The sequence below is a fragment of the Microtus pennsylvanicus genome, chromosome 21 (assembly GCF_037038515.1).
Source record: "Microtus pennsylvanicus isolate mMicPen1 chromosome 21, mMicPen1.hap1, whole genome shotgun sequence".
NCBI classification, from domain to species: Eukaryota; Metazoa; Chordata; class Mammalia; order Rodentia; family Cricetidae; genus Microtus; species Microtus pennsylvanicus.
The window spans coordinates 6,693,180-6,702,831 of NC_134599.1; the positions used below are offsets into that span (position 1 = coordinate 6,693,180).

At 41.6% G+C, this 9,652-nt stretch overlaps 1 protein-coding gene across 1 annotated transcript; it reads right to left on the reverse strand.

The window, feature by feature from the left end:
• Positions 1-76: 76 nt before the first annotated feature.
• On the reverse strand, positions 77-8,939 carry Tomm7 (translocase of outer mitochondrial membrane 7). Its single transcript, XM_075955548.1, has 3 exons — positions 8,750-8,939; positions 4,936-4,984; positions 77-246 (listed from the first exon to the last, which is right to left on the reverse strand). Exons 1-3 carry the CDS (start codon positions 8,850-8,852, stop codon positions 231-233), a joined length of 168 nt encoding a protein of 55 aa, XP_075811663.1. The 5' UTR covers positions 8,853-8,939; the 3' UTR covers positions 77-230.
• Positions 8,940-9,652: the final 713 nt, after the last annotated feature.

Sequence of the window (9,652 nt, forward strand, 5' to 3'; positions counted from 1 at the left end):
TTCACACTGGTATAACACACATAAGCACCACCCCACTCCATCCCACCCTCCACACAAATGTTTTAAAGACAAAACATAACATCGTTAAAATATTTATTTTGACAGTCTATCGTGAGTCAGTACAGGCTCCACTCTGCCACAGACGCGTTGAAACGATGTCTTTCTCATCCAGCCAGAGTACACACCTTCCATGTTGGATTGCTTCCAAATCCAGATGACCAAACAGGCCTTTATCCCCAAAGTAGGCTAAAACATTTGTGAAGAGGAAAAATAAATTAAACATGGAAACAAACACTATCCAGACACAGCTGAAGAACCAGTTCTTAATTTATGTTTGTGTTTCCCTATCAATCTCAGTGACTAGAGGACAAAAATCCATCAGCAGGCAAAATGAGCAACGAAAACAATCAAACACAGAAATACAGTTTTATTACTGTGAACATGGTTACCTTGGGAAAGGCAAAGGGTATTTTCAGTTTATATATAAAATGAAATCAATAAAAAGATAAATGATTATTTTCATTAACTAAAAGGACCAAGGAGCCCAAATCAAATTTTATTATTATTATTATTACATAAAGCATCAGGAAAACAGAAGAAACCTTTCCCTAAGTACTTTCTATGAGTCAGACTCTGGAAAGTCCACACTCCAACTGGCATTTCTGCTTCTAAGTTACCATAATTCTGACACTGAAACGGCTACAGGACAGAGGGGAAGAATGAGATGTGACCTGGGGCCTTAACCTTAACTACCCACATCAATAGGATCACTGCGTTACTATTTCCACTTAAACTAATTTCTACCCAAAATGTTTAATTCATGAAGGGGCAGCAACTCCATGTCATTTTTTAAAGGGAGGGGTAGCACGGGGATTCAAGAGAGAAAAGAGATGCTTCATGTCTAAATGTTACTGGCTAAAAATGTGACTGAATGACAATGAGGTTCTGTAGTTTATTTTTAAAGGCCATTCATGCCATGCCATGCCTAGAAAGCACAATGCATTTACCATATTTATCAGATATGAACTCAAGTTTCCCTCTGAATCCAAGTATTTTTGCATACAGTTAAGATCTGGAAACAAAACTCTACACTTATTTGGATTTCTTTCTCAGTGGATAAACACCCAAAATAAAAAAAATAAAAAAAAAAAAGACAATCCAGCCAGGCGGTGGTGGCGCACGCCTTTAATCCCAGCACTCCGGAGGCAGAGGCAGGCGGATCTCTGTGAGTTCGAGACCAGCCTGGTCTACAAGAGCTAGTTCCAGGACAGGCTCCAAACCACAGAGAAACCCTGTCTTGAAAAACCAAAAAAAAAAAAAAAAAAAAAGACAATCCTCCCTAGTCTGACACAGATAACTTTGTCAGTCTCCTCGGCACAGTGGATGAAATTAGTAATGAGGTAATCCTTCAGAGGCAATCCATTTTTTTCCCAGACAGGGTTTCATATAACCAAGCTGACCTCACGCTCACTATGTAGCTTATGATGACCCTAAAGTTTAATATTCTTGCCGGGCAGTGGTTGTGCCCACTTTTAATTCCAGCACTTGGAAGGCCAGTGTGGTCTACAGAGTGAGTTCCAGGACAGCCAGAGCTATAACACAGAGAAACCCTGTGTTGAAAAACCATGTTTTAATCCTCTTGCCTGCACTTCACAGGAACTTGAATTTCAGATATGACCATTATGCCCCATTTATGCCAGAGGTTGGATGTTAGGCAAACATTCTACTAACTGAACCAAATTCCCAACCTTCGACTCTTTAAGGGAAGACTTTTGTTAGCACAAAAAAGGAAAGAACATGAAAAAACAGTAAAGAAATGAAAATGCATACAGGAAGCTGCTCCACCTATCCTGCAGTTTCGAGGAGTCAAAACCTGCTGGGATAACAGAAGGATGCATCCTGTCTCACTATTGCAGCCTAAGCACTTAAGAAGCAAGGACAGCTGAGCAGCCTATTCTACATGTGTGTAAGACCAATGAGTGTGAAGTAAGCCACAAGCAGAGCAGGAAAGACTGAAGAATAGACATGGGACCTGTTTCAACAAGCAAAAAAGGAAGAAAGATTCAGCAAGAAGATATTTGAGACTGGGGCTCTCTAGAAGCAGGTTTCGTCAGGTAGAAACTGAGGGGAAAGCATTCAAAGGAGCACATGCCTTTGCTTATCGGACATGAGCAAAAACACAGTTTATTTTGCATTGCCATATAGTCATGTAGTTAGGAGGAAAAATTTTCCTTAAACAAACAAACAAAAGGTGGTGAGAGACAGGTAGTGGTGGTAGCATAGCACATGCCTTTAAGCCCAGCACTAGGAAGGCAGAGGCAAGTGGATCTCTATAAGTTCGAGGCCAGCCTGGCCAATGTAGCAAATGTCAGGGCAGCCAGGGTTATATAGAGGAACCTTATCTCCAAAACCAAAAACAACAACAAAAAACTACTTATAGTTTATTGACCAAATTACCCAACAAGTGGTGTTAATATTTACACAAAATATTGTTACTCAATTCTCATGGCAACCTAATTTAGGAGGTATTATACCCAAACTATAAAGGAGGAAACAGCATTGAAAGTGTAATGGTGTCTTGAGGAAACATACTTGGTACTTTCCAATATGTGGAAAATATTCACACAGCTTGACCAAGTACTGACATCTATGGTAATGTGTCTTGAGTGTTTCTCTAAAGATACAATTGTTTGCAATCACTGAGCCTCTCAAGAGCAAACTGCCTCACTATTTCACAGAAAAATTCCTTGTGAAATTTATAGTTCAATGAATCAAGACTATTGGGGATCTGTGAAGGCAATTTTAAAAAGCCATTCCATGAGGTGCATTCCTGTAATCCTAGCACTCAGGGAGCTGAGTTCAAGGCCAACCAGGTCTACACAGTGAATTTAAGGCCAGTCTGAGACAATCAAGACTTTGCCTCAACTCCCCTTACTCTCCCCTCTCCCCCCCAATAAAGTCACACAATAAAAAGAAGCTGTGTCATAACAGGACCAGAGAAAGAACAAAGTAAAGAAATAAAAAAGAGCCATCTGATAAGAATCTTAGCAGGAAAAAATTTAACTGCACACCAATCAAGTCAAGGGCACACATAGCAAAATCTCTTCTGAAAAAAGGTTAAAAAAAAAGAGGCCAGTAAGCAGAGGAGTGGAGAAATTTTGTATCACAAGGCACAGGAAAAGCAGCAGGCTAGGCAGCACTGTGCAGACTCTACAGGCTTTGGAGATATCCATTACCTGCCAACTCTGTGTCCCGCTCTAGAGAATGGAAGTGACAATTACAGATAAAATGTACAAATCACCTAAAATTACTGGCACATTGTAGGTGGCCGCAAGTAATAATTTGAAAATTTGAAATTAGAGGGGTTGGAGGTGTGGCTTATTGGTAGAACGCTTGCCTGCTATGCAAAATCCATCACTACTCCCAAGAAAAGGAAAAGAAAATTTGAAATCAGAAATACTTCTAGTATGAGCATTTCAGACAAGAAATACCCAACCTGCCCATTTTTTAAAAAAGGTATGTTCTGCTCATTCTTTACAAAGAAGTGACTTGGAAGAAGGTTTGAAAAAACTGAACACTTGGTATATCAAATGGAAGCTGTCAGGGTAACAATGGATGCCTGAGAAACATGCTGAATTCTCACTGCACCACTGTAGTCCAGCATAGTGACTGGAGCATCAGCCCTTCCAGAGCACACCTTTCTGTTGAGACTCTGCTTTTACAAAAATATTTATAAAGCATTTACACACGTGTATATTGTTCTCACAAGTTGCTACATTTTAAAAGTTCAAATATAAAGGTCTACTGACCAGCCTGAAATAATACTGGAAGGTGATAGAACTTTTAAGAGCAAAGCCTTGTGGGAAGAAGTGAGATCATAGAGGTATGTCCCTGCAAGGGATACTGAGACTCTGTCCCATCTTCTTTTGGCTTCCCCATCACCAGGAGGTGGAAAGGGTATCCTCTCGTTCCTACTACTGCCATGGACTGTACTACCAGCATCAGAGCAGCAAGGCCAAGCAACCACAGCCTAAGGCCTCTGAAAAGTAAGCCAAACAAACCTTTCTTCTTTATAAACTGACAGCTAAAAAGTCACAATGGAAAGCTAATAGATGAACACACACATATACATTAATATGCACACTTCGCATGAAATTTTCAAATAGCTTATGTATCAACAACAAGAATTGTTTCTGGATAACAAATTTGACAATGCATTTTGGTAGCTATATGTATTGATAGATTTCAATTTACTAATCTCATAAGAATTTATCATGAAGAAATAAAATCAACAAAAACTATGCGCACTAAAAAGCCTGGGAGCTGAAGAGCTAAGTTGGCAGTTAAGAGCACTGGCTGTTCTTCCAGAGGACCAGGATTAAATCCCAGCACCTACACAAAAGTTTACAGCTGTCTTTAACTCCATTTCCGGAGGATCTGACACTCTTCTGGCCTCCATGGTCACAGGCACACACATGGTGCACAGACATACATGCAAGCCAAAGACTCATACACAGAATAATAACAACAATAATTTTTAAAAGTTACATTGTTATATAGAATCCTGAAAAACCTGAATAATTGACAAATAAAAAAATATATGGTTTATCAATTCTAAATTTAGGTGAAAAGACCAAAATTCTATGTAAGTATCTTTGTTAGACTATGGTGTAAAAGGCTTCCTTTTCATGTTGTAAGATGATTCACTCTTTTTAGAATGTATATCATTATGATTATAACACAGTAAATAGAGATGGAAGGAAACAAAGCAGTTACATAGTAAGTAATATAAGATAACTGGTCCACAGTTTTTCTCCCAACAACCCAAGAAAGACCACAGTGGCTGGTAAAATTATAGGTCACTGCTTCCCAAAGATTCAATACCAATTAATATATGGACATCTGCCTCCAAATGTTGATATTCAAGAGCAATACCTTAAAACTGATGGTTCAGGCATTCCAGGATCTGCACCCCTCGTAAATCCTGAAGGGAAAAATAAAAACTTTCAAATGAAACAATTACAACTCCAGTAGACAAAAAGCCTACAGTCCCATCTCTTTCAGTCCAATCCAGGATGTCTCAACTGACTCGTGCTGCTGAAGGTTCCTTTTTTTTTTTTTTGGTTTTTCAAGACAAGGTTTCTCTGTGGCTTTGGAGCCTGTCTTGGAACTAACTCTTGTAGACCAGGCTGGCCTTGAATTCACAAATATCTGCCAGCCTCTGCCTCCCAGTGCTGGAATTAAAGGCGTGCGCCACCACCACCCTGCGCTGCTGAAGGTTTCTAATTTTCACCAGAATGTGGAACAGCATCCGGGACTTCTCAGCAGAAAGGACAGCTGTTTCCTCTGCACACAGTCAGGAGTCACTCGCAATGTGCCTTGCGCCCACTCAGTCACTCCATGAGATTCTTACAAGTCACACCACACTGGAAGACTACGAAGAGCTTAAGAGATAAAGGGAAATGACACCTTTTCTGAAGGTATAACTGAGTTTATCTTACTTTATCTTCCCCAAACTACTCTCTTTATAAAGCAAAGACTAGTGAAGTCCTTTAGTATTATTTATCCACCTATTTAGATCAATACACTCTAATTACAAGTTCAAGTAAATGAAACTTACTATTTAAAGCCGGGCGATGGTGGCGCACGCCTTTAATCCCAGCACTCGGGAGGCAGAGGTAGGCGGATCTCTGTGAGTTCGAGACCAGCCTGGTCTACAGAGCTAGTTCCGGGACAGGCTCCAAAGCCACAGAGAAACCCTGTCTCAAAAAAACCAAAAAAAAAAAAAAAAAAAAAAGAAAGAAAGAAAGAAACTTACTATTTAAATAGAATTAAAATAGAATTTGCACACACACACACAAATTTGCTGGATAATATCATGAACTCTGAAGGGCTGGGTGTAGTGGCCAACACTGGGGAGTCTATGGTAGAATCCCAAGTTTGAAAGAAAGAAAGCCACACACCAACAACCGTGAAGGATCTGAATTTGTTTGAACAACAAACTAACCTGCTGCTTTCAGACACTGGAAGACAACAAAAGATTCTGGGTCAGACATACACAAAGGAGTTCATTCTTCCCAACAGTAGCTGGAGTAAGAATATCACTTTTACTCCAGTAACCTAAGACCCAATGCAAAACTCCAAGCAAAGAGGGCAAGACAGCAGCTGCACCATATGCAAGACAGGACTCCTGGGTTTGGGAACCAGAACCTTCTATAAAGGCTGTAAGTGTGTTTCTAGAGAGGTGATATTTTCCAAAGCTGCCTGTTATGAACATCCTCAAAAGTCAATGTAGAATAGTCATCAGGGCATGAGCTAAGAGTTACAGAAAAGCAGGAAACTATAGAAAATTATTTTCCAATTGGTGGATATTAAGACCTATTGTTCTACTGGGTGTAGTGGCACAGGCCTTGACAGGCGGATCTCTGTGAGTTCAAGGCCAAGTTGGTTCTCAGAGGCTAGCCAAGCTAACACAATGAGACCCTGTCTCAATAATGAGAAACCTTTGGCTGGCAAATGTTCCAACAGATTCTTTATTACCAACGTCACTTTCTGTCATGTCATACTCTATAGTACTATCCTCCATGAAGCACTAAAATTACAGCTGGGCATAGTGACACTGATCCCAGCACTCTGAAGGCAGAGGCAAGTGGATCTCTGTGAGTTCCAGACCAGGTTGGTGTAGAGTGAGTTCCAGGATAGCTACATAATAAAGAAATCCTGTCTCAAACTACAAATAATAGCTGGGCAGCAGTGGTGCAGAGCTAGATCCAGGACAGGCAAGGCTACGCAAAGAAACCCTATCTTGAAAATCAAAACTCAAACCATAATAATAATGAAAAAAAATGTAATAAATTAATCTGCAGTTTCAAGTTTTAGTGAGAGAAGATGTAGATGTTGAACCTGGGAAATAGCTTAAACATAAATTAAATTTCACATCAGTGTACAGGAAAAGACAACGATAAACAGGAGTGAGCACTGGACACACAGCTCTGTTAGCATCAGTCTTGAACACCCTGACTTGGATGTTGGGTGAAAATTATTAGTGTCAAGTCCTAGGAAAGGAATCAATGTGCATCACCCAGTCCTCAGACCAACGTGTCTGACAAGTTGCTACAGCTTCTAGCAAAAATAGAACCTCAATAAAGACATAGCTATGCAAAACTGCAAAACATTCACAAGTGGAAGACAGGAGGATGTTGAGATTACAGCCAAGCAAGCCTAGGCTGCATGGTAAGGCCTGTATGGGGGCGGGATGGAGGGGCCAGGGAAGGAAGGAGGGAGGGAGAGAGAGGGAAAGAAGAAAAGAGGAAGGAAGGGAGAAAGGAAGGGTCAAAAGGAGAAGAACCCAGTACTTCATTAATCCCAACTACACTAGAGATAAAGCGAGGCAAATTCAGCTGGCCTCACCTCCAGGGAGACTATGAAAATAGAGGGGCCTGCAAAGAATTGTTTAGACAACATAGCCTACAAAAACAGTCAGCAGGGCAAGGTAGCACAAGCCTTTAATCCCAACACTCTGGAGGCAGAGGCAGCAGGATCTCTATGAGTTCAAAGCCAGCCTGGTCTATAGAGCAAGTTCCAGGACAGGCTCCAAAGCCACACAGAGAAACCATCTCAAAAAACAAAACCACCCAAAAAAAAGTAACAAAAACCAAAAATATTATTTGTTTTAATCCTTGATACCTAAAAATGTCACTATATGTTATTTTTTTCTTTTAAAATAGAGGAGAAAGAGCTGGGTATGATGGTGCAGGCCTGTAATTCAAGCACTTAAAACGTGGAGAAAAGAGAAATCAGGAGTTCAAGGCTAGCCTGAGCTATGTGAGGCACTGTCTCAACAAAAATACAAAAGGAAAAAGATTTAAGTCCTACCAAAACATACCGGTTGTCACTGCTCGCACAAACCTCACAGGCACTACAGCTGCCTGGAGAACGTCCAGCCTCGCTAATGGCTCTACAGCTGAGCCTATTTTATCTTACACAATTCAAGTCATCTACAGCAACTGCAAGTGGAACCTTGTGCGGGTCTTACTTGAACATGTGAAATGGAGTTCTGAAACGTCAAGTTACACACTCGAGCCCAGAGAGCTGAAGCTAAAATCCCACGCTGCTTCCCTTTGATGTTATTGACTGAATAAGACAATTAAGATTAAAAATAAAATAAAAAAAAACACTATTCAACCAGAGACAGGGTAGTGTGCAACTCTGGGTGAAAATATTTGCCTGGACACTCGGGCAATGAAGGTATGGCTTTATGGTTCGGTTTCTTTCCCTGCAAGATGGAGCCAGTAACTTTGTTTTCATTTTTATAATGAAATCCTTCATTATAAAAGTAAGAAAGGTTAGGCTTCAACTATTGTCGTGATCACGTTTCGAGGCAGGGATGTTTTAACCTGATCTAGTTTCTTTCCATTTAGGTCACTCTACAGGAGGAGAAACGCTCTGAAAGCCGGAGGGGTTGACTCTTTCTTTAGGGGGCTTCCTAACCCTAAAATCAATCCTGAAAGGTCTTGCTTTTATTTTACAGATGTAAGTAAGAATATGAGGGGTTGTGCTTGATTAAACACTACCCATATGGCTAAAGGAAGGAACTAGAAGTGGGTTCTCGAGCCCGGCCAGAGCTTCAGAGAACGTGGACAACACAGTTACCTGGGTTTATTTTCCCCGCCCCGGAAGACCAAAGATGAGACTCCGAGACCCACCAGCCCCTGCCCTGCGGCTCCTCCCAAGTGTTTCTCCCACTGACCCAGGTAAATCACGAGAGGAATGAAGCCCCAGCGGATGGCAAACTGGCCGCCCTTGAAGAGCTGCTGCAGCCTCTGTTTAGCTTCTTTACTCAGCTTCACCATGGCGACGACGGAGCACTGGAATGAGGAACCTCCACAACGACGACCGCGTCGGGATGCTGAACGGGAGAGGAGCTGCGCTTGCGCCACTTGCGACCTTTACGGCAGAAGTCGTGAAGTGTCGCCGGCAGAGGCCGTAATTCGTCGTCCTTCAACTTGTCGCCCGTGGGAGGCGCGTGCGCTGTAGATTCGCTGTGCTCAGACTTTCACGTTTTTTGTTAGTTTGGCGTATGAATTGGGTTTTTTCTTGGGGTGGGGGCCGGGGCGGAGGAGATGCAGGTTGTTTTGCTTTGTTTTTAAAGACAGGGTCTCTCTGTTTAGATCGAGCTGCCCTCGAACCCATGAGATCCCTGCAGCTACCTCCCGAGTGCTGGGATTAAAGGTGCGCACGGAGTTTATCACCTGCTTCCCTGGTTGCTGTAGGATGCAGTTAGCAATTGTTTGGGGTTTCCATTTGCCTGGGCAAATCTCCCAGTGTTCTTTCTTGAGATAGAAGAGATTCTAATTAAATTACAAACGATAGAATTTCAGTCTGATTAGGTCTACTATTCTGGGTTATCTTGGATAAGTTTTTTACCATCACGGAGCCAGCTGCTAAAAGCTCTCCTAAAACTATTTTATTTGATTGGTTGGTTGGTTGGTTGGTTGAGACAAGGTTTCCCTGTGTGCAGGAACTAGATCAGGCTGGCCTTGAACTCACAAGCATCCACTTGCCACCCGGCCATCTCCTAGGTTTTCTTCCACCTTTGCACCCTTGCTCTGTTGTTTTGTTTTGTTGGTTTTTCAAGACATGGTTTCTCTGT